The following is a 15,125-nucleotide window of genomic DNA, read 5'->3' as shown; positions in this document are numbered from 1 at the left end:
CCTTCTGAAGTCTGCATTATTCCACAAAAATTGTTTTTAGAAAAAAAAAAAAAAAATCTTTTTCTAAAATCTTATCTCAAAGATGCAAATGATTCTCAGAGACACGGGTCATCCACAACACTGTACAATGCATATAATGATTATTCTACACTGGACAAAAATACAAAGGAAATATTTCTGCTACTTCTTCCTGGAAGACAATGGTCGCACTTGAAAATAATTGCCTAAACCATACTTGGCTGTTAAAGCCTCTAGCTTGTGCTTCATCCACATTGGTTTTAATTACACTGACTACTGCAAGCATTCATGCTGGCAACACCAACATTTACATTTTTCACTAGGTGAAGCTGATGAGCCCACAATACTCCTATCGACTGTGTCCCCTCTTCGTTGACCTTACAGTGGCTCTAAGAAGGTGGTTGAGCACTTTTGCAGCACTAGGTCCATCACAAACCCATCAGCTTCACCATGAGTTCACAGTTGATCAGCCTAACCTAGGCCAGCACCTGTGGCTCTGCAGATGTCAAGGCAGCTAGCCTGGTTCATAGCAGGTGTCGCTTGGGTTGTCCCCATGCAAAGTTCAGTCCTTTCTCCCATTTTGCTAGGAACATTTCACCTCAGGAATCTGCGCGCTTGGCTGCTCCACAGCCAGTTGGTTTTCAAAGACACAGCACAGCTTGTAATTTTCTATGAGCTTGGCTTGGAAATACTCCTGGTCCTTCTTGTGCCAAATGTCTGTTGCGATGTACATGTTGTAGGGGTCGCGGGAGTCCTCCAGCCTCCTGGCGCGGATGTTGGTCACCATGACTCCCACAGTGAAGAAGCCGAAGAGGCCGACCATCATCAGCACATAGACGATTTCAAGGCTGCCGCTGGCACTGCTAACCTGAGATGGGACAGAGCTATTAGTCTGCTCCAGTTGGTCTTGAAGCAGATTGGAGAAGAGGGAGCTCAGGGCTGTGTTGTTAGACAGCACCAACATCTTTTTTTTTTCTTCTGTCCTTCGCACTTCTTTCCTTCTTAGCTGTAGTTTTTCTAGAAAATAAGAAAACCAGGGACATGCCATCAGACAAGACACAGTTTCCTCTGTGCCCCTTACTGCCCTCCCCCCCAAGGAAGCTTTTTGAGGGCACACACAGAGGCAGGATGGCTGGTGGGGGCTGCAAGGTCCTGCTTGCCTCCTCCTGCCAAGCAAGGCCAGCGACGACGAGTCCATCCCTTGCAAATACTTGTCTTAGAAACCCTCCACAGTGTGATGTCCTCAGTCTCCACAGACACTGCTGCAGTGCTTCTCCACCCCAGCCGCTGGCCACTCATCCAGGCCCCCAGCCCAGGCCTACCCACTTGCCCTTACAGCCCATGACTTGTCCCCTGAGGCCTACAGGCACGAGGAGTGTCTCCCTCCCACACCCCAACAACTGCTTCTAGCTTCGAAGATTGTTATCGTGGCTTCCTTCGGCCCTCTCTCCTCTACCTGCAGCTTAAGGACTGAATCTGGAAACAAAACCTCTGTCCCTCATCTGCAGTGGAAATAACTCAGTACCTGCAGCAAGCACCTCATGTCCACCCCCTCTGAGGAGCCTTGCCTTTCTTCTGCAGCCCTCATAACAATATACACCACGCAAAGACTGAGCAAACAAACACCTGACAGAAATATATCCCAAGCTTATTTAATGCAACTCCCCATTTGCCCAAGGAAAGGGGTGCGCAGGGAGTATGTATCAACTGTATGCCCAGCAGTGGCTTTTGTTGACTGGAAAGGAAAAGCATCTCCCTCTGTCCTCCCTCTCACGGGCAGAGAGGCCCAGTTAGTTCATGGCTTTCTCCTTCAAACCGAATTGCTGTGCAACCGGTGTTATTGACAAGTTAGGATGACTTCCACCAGCACCGCTGCGGATCAGGAATGTGTCAGGAGATGGCTACAGCAAGAGGTACCTGGACACACAAAGCCTCCTAGCCATGATGCTCTGTGGGTCCTTTTCCCCTTTCAGTGCCAGCTGTGAATCTTTTAACAAGAGCAACCCTATCAGCGCTGCAGTCCCAAAGCCTGAGCAGCCAGGTAACATGACTGACAACCTCACTACAATGCTTAATTTAAATATCCCTAGAAAATTAAGACAACAGTTTCTTTCTGCTTTCGCCCATAGCATGTCTGAATAAGGTACTGTTATTCAAGGTGACTTCTGTGACAGCAATCTTGTAATAACTTAAGATGGCTGTCAGTGCTTTCTACAGTTTTAAATCTGTGACAGCAGGCCAGCATGCTAGCAAAAGCTTCTCCAGCATGCTTACCCTTTTTGTTTCCTTTTTTATTTTTTTAAAGAAGTACTATATGTAATATATGAATATAATGAATATAATGTATTATATTCATTTATAATACATCAAGAACAAAATGAACCCTCGGGCAGAAAGCCACCAAAAGACCCAGGCAGCAATTACACCCAACATTAATGATGCAAAGATGTTGTGCAGGACCTCTGTGCAAGAGGGAGTTTCGCTATGCACACAGCCTCCAGCTGCTGGTAATGACACTGCAGTGGATATGATGTGTCTGGAGGCTTCTCTGAATTGTCTGCACCTCGCAATAGCATAAATTGAGGTAGATGCGGAGTTAGAGGAAGCAAGAAAGGGACACTGGTCCTGTGACCTCCTGTCATTCACATGGAGAGTAGTAATTTACTCCGTTCTGTGTCACTGTGACCAAACGAAGCATGCCATCAGTTCAGACATGAATATGACCAAACAATTGTATAAATTAACTGCTAATGCAACCGCCTATGCTGATTTTAGCTCCAGATTTGTCTGAACCATTTTACCAGACCTCCGAGCTGTGCGGTCATGGATTTGCAGCTGGGTCTCATTGAAAATCAGATGCTCAGCCCAAGATTATGTGTATGTTCTATGGTGAAAGCTCTGCTCTCCTCAGCATGCAGTCCTGGGGGATACGAGTGGCATCAGCCCACACCAGCTGAAGTCAGACTCCTTCCCTTGGTGAGTAGGTGAGCCCAGATGAGGCTCCTGCGGGCAAAGATTCACACCACTCCAAGCAGTTCCTGCCATAAGGTGCCTTGCCAGCAGGAAAAATGAGCACACAGGGGAATATGCCTTGGTATTTTGGTTTTAAATAGAGCTGAGCCTGGGGGTGGCAAAGGGAGACAAATTCCCCCATATAAAACAATATTCTGATCCAACTCATTTCTGCAGTTGCATGAGTCAAAGCTACAGGAAATAACATCTTGGCAGCCTGAGCTCAATAGTTAAAATCTATTCACATTTCACAGCTGCTTTCAGATCCTTTAAAAGGGAAAGGAAGAGAAAAAGAAGCTTAAACTTTTATCTGAGATTACTCCTCCTATCTGTGTAGAACGTGTCAACACTGTAAAATGGAAAACTGCTAACAACTCGTTGCAATAACTTTGCCTGTGCAGGACCGGCCCCATTTCCATAACCACATTGGACAGAGATAACAGGAGAGGCGAAGCGGGGGAAGAGGCACACTCTGGTCCCCAGGGAGGAAAGTGCCTCCTGAAATCTCAGCACGCATAAAGGGCTCACCCGTCCACACGAGCCTTGTTCAACTCCACTGAAATCCTGAAATCCATTCTGGGGCTGGCTTAGAGCTGTACTGCACAGGACTGAGAAGAGCTGCCTGTGTCACTGGTCTATCCCATAACAAATGATAACATTTCACAGTCCCCCAAAATCTCTGTTCTCCACTCTCCCCAGGTGTATATTGATGAGCTACAAATTACCATCATTGTCCCAGTCCCCTTCTGTGGCTCCTTTGAGGTTCATCTGAATAAAACTGTGAAAATTGTGCCTACCCCAAGATCTGTCAGAGCTGGTTTGCACCCCTGTAATCCCCCTGGGTTGGTAGTCCCCATCCAACATCACCCACCGGGAGCTTTCAGTGTGTGGCAGGGTGTGTGGCACCTCTCCTATCTGCCTGGGGGACAAGCACAGAGCAGTGCCAGTTCACTACCTGGTGTTAAAAATTGCCCGGAGCAAACATGTTAACAGTTCAGCAACTTTTTCACTGGGCAGCGATTCAGAGGGAATTCCCTAAGGTTCATAACAGGCTAAGCCACATCCTGCTCCTAGGTGCACTGCTGCTTTTCTATCAGTTACACTAAATACAGGTCATATATTTACCTCCAAAGCAGGAGGTGTCAGTGCAAGTTTCTGTCCAAATCCAAAATTTCTCAGTAGTGCAGATGGTGAGAGATGGAGAAAGACCTCCTCCGAGTCACATCTCCATGGAAAGGGTGGGTTTAGGACATCAGGCAAGATGCCAAAGGCAGGTTTCTACATTTGAGGAGTGACCAAAAACAGGGGTCTAGGAGACAGGTCTAGACCATAAATGTCCCTGGCTAGATGGGGATGGCCTGCAGTTTCTACAATCAGTGGGCGAAGGAAAAGTATCTGAAGGTAGCTTAATCGCCCCTTCCAAAGCATTTTAAAATATTGCTTATAAATGAACAGGATCTCAGCGGGTGTATAACCGTGCATTCAATCCAATTTCAGTGAAAATTGAAGGATTCTAGGACAGCGTTTGCTTTCTCTGTCTGCTGGCTGGGATCAGGTCCCACTCTGCTCATGCCCAAGCACACCAGAGTCTGCTCATGCTGGTCATCCCCTCAGCACCTCCCACCCTTCCTACAGGAGCACCTGCTGCTCACCCAAATACCTTTGGCTTGGGCAAGAGCTGTGGGGTGCAGGAGAAAGAAGGGAACGGAGACCTCTTGGAGGTCTTACACCAGGGCTCTTTGGCTTAAAAGGCTGCTTGTGGTGGTGGGCTGAGATGGCTGAGCCCCAGGAAGACCCAGCTACTCTCAGAGCCACAAAGCAGGACATGCTGTGCAGCCAGAGGATGGAGGTGTGTGGGTAAGCATGGGAAGGCCCCACTCATGTCACATCTCCCTGCCAGCCCAGGGGCTGTCCCTGGGCACAGCTGAGGCCACATCTCTCCAGTATGACAATGCTACGACAGACTGACTCCCACATCTTGATCTCTTGAACATCCAAGTGCTCACAGCCGAGCAGCTGGAGCTGTGGCAGCCGCATCCCCGCTGCTGAGGAGGCGGCACGGTGACAGGGGTGCCGCTGCAGAGCTGCAGGCTGACACTCGAGTTCAAGCAGAGCAATTAGCAGCTGCCGAGCATCTGGCACTTATTATCGCTCCTGTCTACGTTGCAAATATCAGAACTGGCTTGCATCTGGCGGGCTCCCAACAGAGGCGGAAGGGAGCGGGTCTGCGTGCTGAAAGGCAGGCTGCAGCCTGCTGCCCCAGCCAGGCTGCCACTGTGCGTGGACAGGGTGCTCCCAGCCCAGCTGGAGCCCGAGGATGCCAGCTGCAGCCCCCTTGGCTTCGCCCGGGGCTGGCTCCCAGCAGCTGAGCTTCGGCGGGCCCCAGCGGACCGCTAGGGCTTGAAAAGTAAAGAGGAGATTTTCTGTCATGTCATGTACCTCGGTGACGTGACTCAGCCCAGCGGGAGTTTTGTCCTCCAACACTGTGTGGGCAAGTTGATTCGCCTTGGCGAGTGGTCCTTCTCTTCCCCGCCGAGGTTAAAATGTGATATTCCTTACGCAGACAGAGGTGGATGTTAAATGGCAGATGCTCTTCCCCTGTTACCGTTTCCTCAGCTCTCATAAATCAAAAGACCTCTATTATAATTTGTGCCAAGCAAATGTCTCCAGCAATCTTTCTCCCCTTGCTGTCAAGAACATCACTAACCAAGGGACTCCAGAGGCACATCTACCTTTAAAATATACTGCAGAAGCAGCTTGTCAGGAGCTGATAACGCACAGAAAAGCCTGTACTACACTAGCAGCAAAAGCTAGCACAGCACGTTGCCCACCTCCCAGCACTGCAAAGCAATTATAAAGCTTCTCCGGCATTATAAAGCAATGGAGCTACTGACCTCCCCGGCTCATTTCCCTGCCTGTTCATTACAGGGATGGGTAGGTCAGACAACTAACTTTCTGGAGGCCAGAGCATTGCACAAGAGAGACCCGTTTCCTCCCTCCAGCTCCTGGAAATTGGTGCAAGAGTACAGCACTGCAAGCCTATCTGAGATGGTACAAGAGAGCAGGCAGGGTTGTGAGGATGGATTTGCAGGTATCCACAAGATGCACGCACCTCCTGCAACCCCCAGCTTTCTCTAACACCTCTGTAGCCACTCCAGACCAGTTCTCAGGACATCCATCACGACCTGCCTGAGCACCACTTCAAAATGCACTTTAATGCACTTATAATTGCTCTTCAGAAAGCATCACTCTAAAATGCAGCACCCACGTGCTGGGTGCAATCATTTCTTTCCCAAAGCACTGGGGAGAAGCCCAGACCCCTTACACAGACTGTGTACATACCACACAATTCCTGGGTGGAAAACCCAGCATCTGCCCCAAACAACAAGCAGTGAAGTTTATCCTCCCCGATGCGGCTGCCCTGGGCTCGCACCCAGCCCAGCAGAGCAAGCAAACACCGGCAGGGCTGTAACAGCAAACAGAAACCGGCAGGCAAAACCCCTGCTGCCTCTTCTCCTCCATCACTCAGCCCTGCGGCATGCCCCTTGGAGCCTCTTTGCTTTCCACCACCCCGTGCCCTCGTCCCCAGCTCGGTACAGACCTGGCAGCTCAGCTCAGCTGGGTGCAGGGCTCCAGCCCTCGTGGGGAAGGAGAAGGGGGAAGGTGGGAGCCCTGGGGAGCCCCTGGGCTGGTGCCTCTGGGGTGTCTGCAGGCAGAGGCTGACTCCTGGCTCCTGCAGGGACAGCAGCCCAGCCGTCACTGTCCCCGCCGTCCCCGGGATCAGTGCAAAAGGTAAGAGGCGAACAGGAAAACACCCAGGCTCACCGGGCTGGGGGAGGGCAGGAGCCCGTGGCGTGGGTGCTGGGAGCCGGCCTCCTGCTGCAGGGTGCGGGCACCGTCCTGGCCAAGGGTGCGGGGCTGGGAGGTGCTGGGGGGCACCTGTGGGGGGCACCCAGCCCTGGTGGGTGCTGCTGAGGGGCGCAGGGGAGGCAGCTCAAGGGGAGGCATTCCCAGGGCTGCACCTTCAGCCTAGCACGAACAGCTGGCTCCGAGGGGCATTGGCTAACCACTACCCATCACCCAAAAAGAACTGCTTTCCGTTGGGGAAGAGCCAAAGGGAGGTTTATTACTGCACACTTGGAAGCTATAAAGTGAATTTGTTAGCTGTGTAGGGTAGCTGAATTTAAAACACATGCGGAGGGTGCTGGTGGTGTGGATAGCACAGACACGGCTTCCCCAGGGCTGTGCATCTGCTTTCAGGAGCTTCATTCATTTTTTTTTAGAGGGGTGTGGGGTATAGCTTGTGCTTGCACTGCCTGGGGTATTGCTGTATCCCAATAAAGAAGCAGGCTGTTAAAAGGAGATGCTGTAAGGGTGGGCAGTGGCTAATTAGGGAAGCAGTGCACTGCTCGATAAATAAATCGGTCAAATCCTCTGACGATGCAGAAGAATTGAAAATAGGGTTAGGGCACTGTGTCTGTGTCTGCTGAGGGCAGGGTCCTGACCCTGCCCCACTCGGCTCCTGGTTGGTGTGAGGGCACTGAAGCCCACCCCAAGCTGGAGAGGGCCCAGCAGGAGATGGGGCAGGAAGAGGGGAGTGCGCATCATCGGTGACAGCAGGGAGCAAGCAGCGGGGCCCTGCTTCCTCTTCGCGGGGGAAATTTGGGATAAAATGAGATCACTTCACTTCCTCTTCCCATGGCTGAATGACCAGGAATGTGTTGGGAAAGAGGATGCCTCAGTGTGGGCTGGCAGCCCTGACCTTCCTTTCGGAGAGGGAGCTGCCGGGATGCAGGGGAGGCATTTTGAGACCAGGCTTAGCAACAGCAGCCCGATTCCTTGTTATTTCCCTTGCTGGCACGAAGGACAAGAGGTCATGGAGAGTGCCTGGTCCATGCTAGGGCAGCATCTGCCAACCCCAAGCTAAAACATGCGAACACAGCTCAAGGTCTGTGTGGGACCTCGCTTCCTCCATCAACCCCTAGCTCTGCTACAATGGAGAGGGGGACTATGTCTTTGTTTCACAAAACCAACTCCATTAGTTCATTATTTTTTAAAAATCACATCCACGTAACTTCTATTTGACTTTGGTTAGACCTGAGAGGGAGATTACTGTGTTTTTTTTTTAATTTAACAAAGGCAATATACAAAGGCTAGGCTCAAAGCCACAAAACCACTCCAGGCAAGACGTTCCTTTGCCCTCCTGGATCTATCACTAGCCCTAGGTTTCATTTTCTTCACCGTAATGATGACATGTGGAGTGACTGGATCTGTCAGAAAGCGAACGCGGGTCAGCTCTGGAAGGTGATAAGGGACATTTCACAAGCACAGGAGGTTGCAGATCTGAATCCATCTGTCTGGTGGTGGGAGGGAAATTTTATAAATTGGTCTCAGCGTTGTTTTCAGGAAAGAAATGCTGAAAAAGGTGTGGAGAGTAAAGAAAATAGTTTATTCTTTCAATGACTCTTTGCTCTTTCTTAGAAAGGTTGCTGCTGTGGCTCTCGCACATTAAGAGATAAGGTCTAACTTATTGCCGTCCCAGAGATCATTATCTTTGGCAGTTTCCCATATGTACCTTGTTAATCCCTCAAAACCAGGGGAAATCACTGGAAAGCTGTGCAAACTAATTTTCAGAGCATTTCTGGGCTGCCTGTCAAGGCCCTGAGAAGATATGAAAGGGCACTGAGTAATTCAGAAGGTGCCTTTGGTCTCCTCTGGTCCTGCAGTGACCTGAGCTGGGCTCAGCTCCCCTCTGCTTCCTCATGGCTGGCCGAGACAAGGAGAGGACAACCAGGGCTCCAGCTCTTCCCATGTTCCTGGAAGACCTTCCCACCAAATGGCCCTGTTGGGTCTTGGCTGGCCCCAATGGGTCCAAAGGGTCTTGGCTGGACCCTTTGGGAAAACCTCTGATTCAGCCCAAACGTTGTGGAAGTGACTTTGAATGGGGGTGATCCAAGTCATCATGCAAAGGACGGGTTTCCAGGAAAACCACAGCATGAACTTTCCGTAAGTGAAGCTAGGTTGTAAACTCAACAACTAAAGTACCCAGAATTGCACGCCACATTCAGCGAGCCTGGCCAAGAGAGCGACACTAATTCAATCGCTGCAATCCCAGCACTAACTCGAGTGCGTCCGACTCCCAAAAGCCAGGCCGTGGGCCACCTGCTGCCCCTATGTGTGCACGAACTCTGCTAACACACAGCAGCAATGCGGAGTTGCCCTTGGCTGTAGAAGCAGGAGCAGCACCAAGCGGTGCAGCTGCAGCAGAGCGTGGCCTTGCACCAGCTGCAGAAGCAGGCTTGCAATTTGCAGCCTGCCAACCAAACGCAATTTTGACCATAAAACCCCACGATGTCATATTAAAAATGTGCTGACACCTGCAGCGTTTGGAAAAGGCACTGGATGGAGAGGTTTCCAACCCCCACAACAAGGTTAATTTCAATTCCCTTGCACTGAAGAGTAATTCCTGGATGCCAGTAGAGGCACAGAGGCTGGAGCATTACATTTTTATGGTGATGATTCAGATGAGTCATCCCCAATCAGCAAGCAATCACTGCTTTAATGACCAGACAGGGAAAATTGGGTTTAGTGGTGACCCATGCTGCAGTTTGTTCTTCCAACCATGCACCAAGTGCTGTGAGAAGGCTGCATCGTCAGCTACAAATTCACATACACTCCAGATCATGGCTTCTGGCTGTGGCTATCAGCTCCAGCAGGACCTGTGTGGCAGTTCCTACTCCTTTCCAAAGACAGCAGTTTGGGCAATCTGCCCCTTGTCCCTGCTTGGTGCCAGACAAACACCTGGATACAACTCAACAGCCACTGGCATGCTGGCATCCAGCAGCAGGGTGAGTTGCTTACCAAATATTTCATTCCTTTTCTTTTTAAACAGACTGTGAATAATTTTTCCACAAATAGATTGAGTCTGGTAAATAAAAAACAGGTTTTTTTTTGTTTTTTTTTTTTTTTGTTTGTTTGTTTGTTTTTTGTTTTTTCCATTACCCACCAGGCTCCCCTACAAATGCTCAGTCCTATGAAAAGGTGTTTTAAAAATGCTGTTTGCATGGGTGAAAATGCCATTTATATAGGGGCTCTCTGTTTCCCTCTGCATCTTTGAGACAGAAAACAACAAACCCCATGTAATTCCTCTGTAGAATTTGCTCACTTTTGCCTCCCTCAGAATATTTGCTCATTAAAACTCATTTGCTCACTGAGGCCCTCTCAAGGGTTTCCAAGTCAATCTTAACACATTGTCCAAACCCACCCTAAGTTGCAATTTAAAAAAAAAAAAAAAAAGAAAAAAAAAGAAAAAAAAGAAAACAACAAAAAAAGAAAATTTAAAAGGTTAGTTGCTGCCTCACTTCCTCGCTTGTGCTCTCTTTACTCAAGGTGCTCAGGTGCCCCAGAAGGGGCTCACATCCCCCCTGGGACCAGCCCACAGCATGTTGGTGCCCTGCTGCTGCCAACCTGCAGCCACCCTGCAGAAAAGGAGTGTGCCTGTCTGACCCCACATACGTGGTACAAGGTCTTAAGGGTGTAGGAAGCCCTCTCCTTGCACAAAAAGAGGGAAAAAGAAAGCCTTTTTTCCTCCTTTTGTGCAATGAATCTAAGAAGTCTTGGAGCTGTGCAGGCACAGCCCAGGCAGCCTGCGGGGTGCTGCCCTGGATAGTGGGTGATCTCCTTGGGAAGCCACCAGGCAAGGCTGGGCACCTCAGGATCCAGTGCCCAGCTGGGTGACAGCTTTGGTTGGGATCACAGCCCCAAAAGCCCTTCTTTTCTCAACCACTGTCAAGAAAGGGCAGGGGGAGAGCAGGGAGGTCCCAGGTGCAGCCAGGAGGAGCCATGTGTGCAAGAGGCTCTCCACGTCTTCTTCCTCAGGTTGTCTGCCTGGGATGAGGTTCCTGTTTGCTGTGTAGGCATAAAGAAAGTGAAGCTACACACATCTTTCAAAATAAAGGATCAATCCGAGCAAAGTACAGCTAAATAGCACTTTGAGCGTTTTGAGGGAGGATTTAAAGATGCTGTCTGAAGTTCTCACTTACACCAGGTAGAAGTACAAAAGCTATATACTCATAAAAAATAAAGCATTATGAGCAAAGTGTCCATAAAACGGTGCAGTGGAAAAGCACCGCAGACCTCCACACTTTGATGCCGGTGTCATGCTAACACTAATTAGTGAGCGGAAAATACTGTAAACTTTCTCCTCCTTTGTAGTGCACAGAAGTCGAAATTCATGTCAGATTTCATTAAGAAAGAAAAAAGGCACGTCTCTGAAGAGTGTGCACATATCCAATGAAGGCTTCAGGACATACCAAGTAGAAATGAGAGCAGATGACAGGACAGGGGACATTGCTGCTTATCCCACCTTGTGGTAGGGTCAGGAAAAAAAACTGGCAAACCACAATCCTGGCTCAATCAGGTGGCAAAACCCAAAAGTTACACTCTGGACCCCCCAGTATTCAAAAGTTCAGTCATTAATGGTAGGATCTCCAAGCAAAGCCAGTCTTGCACACCCAAATGCCTGTGGGCAGAGGAGGGTTTGTATTGGCAGTGATCCACGAGGAAGGATTTTTGGAAGCCACAACAGAATCCCTGCACTGTTGGAGCCTTATTCTTCCTCCTGATGTTTGAAGCATTGAAAACCTCACAGGTTTGCATTGTTCTCCTTCGATGCTCTTGAACCTTTGGCTTTTCCTCCTCTGAATCCAGCCACGTCACAGAGCATTTTATACCCATGCTTTTATCAACAGGTCTCCCCGTACACCAAAAAGCAGAGATGTTTTATGCTCAGAAACCAGTTTTGCTGTCAGCACTGCCAGCAGAAAGCAAGATCAAAGATCCTCTAATGGTACAGAAAGAAATAGCTGTTCAAACGCCCCTTCCAATCTCACAAGAATTTGCACTAAATTGCTAGGTTAAGGTCGTGAGAGGAGGCTCCTCCATGTGCTAGGAAAGGCATTCTCAAAAATGCACTCATTCAGAAAAGGAGCCAGGTCATGGGGGAAGGGAAACCTTGCATCCTGAGAAGCAAAAAAGCAAAATACCTTTCCAGTCATTTAGATAAAATAATTGAAGCTATGTCCTCACACATGCCACCCACAGCTCCCTGCGCTTGCAGGTAATGTAAGGCCCAGCGTTGCCTGCATTATCAAGGAAGGCTTTCAAAGGCAGAGCTATTCCGGACTCTTTTTTTCTTCTTTTATCCTTTTAAAGAAGAAGTGTGTTTTGCAGCAGGTATAGATAAGCTTTTCCGCAGAAGCAGGCACACAGATCTCCCCGCTGTGGTCTTTTTTTCTCCCTTGAGCAAACAGCAGATGCGGGCAGTGTGAACACACTGCTGCCCTTCAGGAGCCCTGAGATGCTTTGTGCTTCTGGTTCACTGACCCATAGCTGGCCACACTTTCTCCAGCTATGCCCTGGCAGCCTATCCGAGGTCTTCACCAGAAGCAGAAAGGTAGAAGAGCCTCGTGAAGGTGGTTGGTGGTTTGCAAGAGAAGTGTCCCTGATGCAAGCACAGGCATGGGGCTCCCCCCATGCCATGAGGTGAGAGGGAAGGGGGAGCTCAATGTGGGCATGGTGAGCAAGCAAACTGCCTGCTGCTGAGCACCTCTGCGGTTCAAGGAGCAAAGCTTTTGATATTTGCAACCTAACCAGACAAAGCAAGCATGAACCACAACGCCCAGTTTTTCTTTGATTGGAAGGATCCCACCTAGCCCTGAATATCAGGTAGCTGTTTGGGCTATGCAACGACTTGTTTGTAGCTTTATAATCCAAAGAGTAAATCATTCTTTGGTTAGCACATGAGCATATGTGGGATATCTTTCTTCTGTGATCACAACCAAGTAGAAGGAAATAAAAGTCCTGGGGCTTGGGAACAGAAAGTACAGAAAAAGGCAACATGAGAGTGGTGTTGCTCCACCTGGAGCACTTTCTGCCAGGTTCCTCTTCACTTTGCCACACATTTCACAGGAGAAAAAGCAAAAGGGTGTGGGCTGACTCAGAAGACATGAACATCTGACAGGGCACACAGCATCTGAAATGCCTTGAAGCAAAGGCCAGCTGTGAATCATTTCTTCCAGGAAACATTGACCAGCTCCTACGAACAGCCATAACTGGTCATTTCTTTTAACCCGGTATTTTGCCTTACAGTGGTCAGAGCAGGCATTTAGGGAAAATTGGTGAGAAATTGGTGTCAAGCTATGCATCCCTTGGTACAGCCCCTCAGCTGCAGCAGGCACTCCTTGCACAGAGCCACACGCTGTTAGATGATCCCCTGCATCTTGCTGAAATTAGAAACAATAGCGACCTGCACAAACTAAGAACACATAAAAAAAAAAAAAAAAAAAAAAAGAAATCTGCACATTTCCCTAACTACAATGTCTGTGGGAAAACAAACACAAACAAACACAGAGGTAGCATTGACTAGGCATACTTCTGTTGGGACATTTCAGCTTTGTGCTGAGCACGCTGATGCAGTAAGTGCAGTGCCTCTGGACCACAAAGGCATTGCAAACAATAAGATGGAGACCACAATTTTTTCTAGGACTGCAACACTACTGCAGCATGTGTTGGGCCACAGCATCTTACACAGTGCCCGTCCCTGCCATACCCAGCGGTGTTAACACAGCTGGTGACATTTTGTTCTCTGGTCTGGAGGAAAAGCACAGCATCGCAGGATCATCTAGGCTGGAAAAGACCTGCAAGATCACCAAAATTTTCACCATCCTACCAGACCATGTCTTTAAGTGCCATGTCCACACACCTTCTAAATACCTCCAGGGATGGGGACTCTAGCATTTCTGAGGGCAGCCCGTTCCAATGCTTGACCACCCTCCTTGGGAAGAGATCCTTCCCGATATCCAACCTAAACCTCCCCAGCACAGTATGAGACCCTTTCCTTGTGTCTCATCACTTTTCACCCGAGAAAAAAAAGAGACCAACAGCCCCCTTGCTGCAGCCTCCTTTCAGGTAGTTGTAAAGAAGCCACAGGACTGATGGACATGAAATCCTGTCTTTACCAAAATCACCAACTAATTCTCCTCCATTTCAAATAAAATCATCTCTTGGTTATTCCCTACCTGAAGCAAGCCTCCCCAGCTCCCTGTGGATGAAAGAACGCAGGTCAATGATGCGTGGGGGTTAGGAGCTGGCTGTGCTGGCGTGGGATGGAAGGAGCCTACCTGCAAGCATAACTAAGCTTGCCATGGGCCCACGTTATGCAAATGTACTTTGTCAGCACTTAACTCCTTACCTCAGAGCAGGGCCTGCAATACAGGGTGAGGAGGAGAGCAGCGAAATGAAGCTCAACACGAACTCCACCGCTCCGTTCTTCGAGGCAACTCCCTCTCTTCCTTTCCTACATCAGCACCGCGAGTTTTAATTGCAACTTCCTCATTGCAGGGATCTCATCTTTCAGTTACCTAGAAAACCTCTCATAGAGTTTGGGCACGATATACTTGGAAGCAATGATGATAATTAATCTGTCTTGAGGTTACCGTCCCTCTTCAGCGCGTTTAATGAATGACAGAGATGGAGCTCCCAAGAAGTACCAGAGGCTGCAGCTCCACCTAATGACATTGCTGAAAGCAAACCTTGAATGCGTGCGGAAAGAGATTAATTGTGGTAGATACGCTGTCAGCGCTGCACTCCAGCTTTTATTGCCGGCGATCAGGAGATGTGAGCCTGAGGCTGCTGAAAAAGGCAGAAATGAAGAACACAAAAACCAACAGTCCGCGTGGTTAGTGGTCAAAGGCAGCAATGGGGAGAGCGATACTGAAACATAGCCCAAGAGTTTCGTGCCAGTCCCCTGAAATAAAAGGTCTAATGATTTTCAATATCTACACCATCAGCCTTAAAAGCCAGCCCCTTAGCATGTTGGCCTGGTTTTTGGTTGGTTTTGGCTTTGTGCGTGCATGCGCGTGTGTGTGGTTGGGGATTTATTTTGGTTAGTTTTTGTTTTGTGCAGACATAAAAGAAAGAGGGAGGCAGAAGCACACCAGCAGTGCAGGTTCAGCAGAAGGCTCAGGAAAAGGATGCAGGTTCCCAAAGTGGTTTGTGCACGGGACAGGCTGACAGTCATGATTACAAAAGGCATA

General features: G+C 49.1%; 1 protein-coding gene across 1 annotated transcript; it reads right to left on the bottom strand.

Annotated features, from left to right (window-relative positions):
* Positions 1 to 336: 336 nt before the first annotated feature.
* KCNE1 (potassium voltage-gated channel subfamily E regulatory subunit 1) lies at positions 337 to 14,495 on the bottom strand. The gene is made up of 2 exons (XM_084506460.1): positions 14,282 to 14,495; positions 337 to 1,035 (listed from the first exon to the last, which is right to left on the bottom strand). The coding sequence occupies exon 2, from the start codon at positions 980 to 982 to the stop codon at positions 602 to 604; it is 381 nt and encodes a 126-aa protein (XP_084362586.1). The 5' UTR covers positions 983 to 1,035; positions 14,282 to 14,495; the 3' UTR covers positions 337 to 601.
* Between the last annotated feature and the right edge of the window lie 630 nt (positions 14,496 to 15,125).

This window comes from Aythya ferina, assembly GCF_964211825.1.
Source record: "Aythya ferina genome assembly, chromosome: 1".
Lineage (NCBI taxonomy): Eukaryota > Metazoa > Chordata > Aves > Anseriformes > Anatidae > Aythya > Aythya ferina.
Note: the sequence above shows the minus strand (reverse complement) of the source record. Positions and strands in the feature narration are given on the sequence as shown.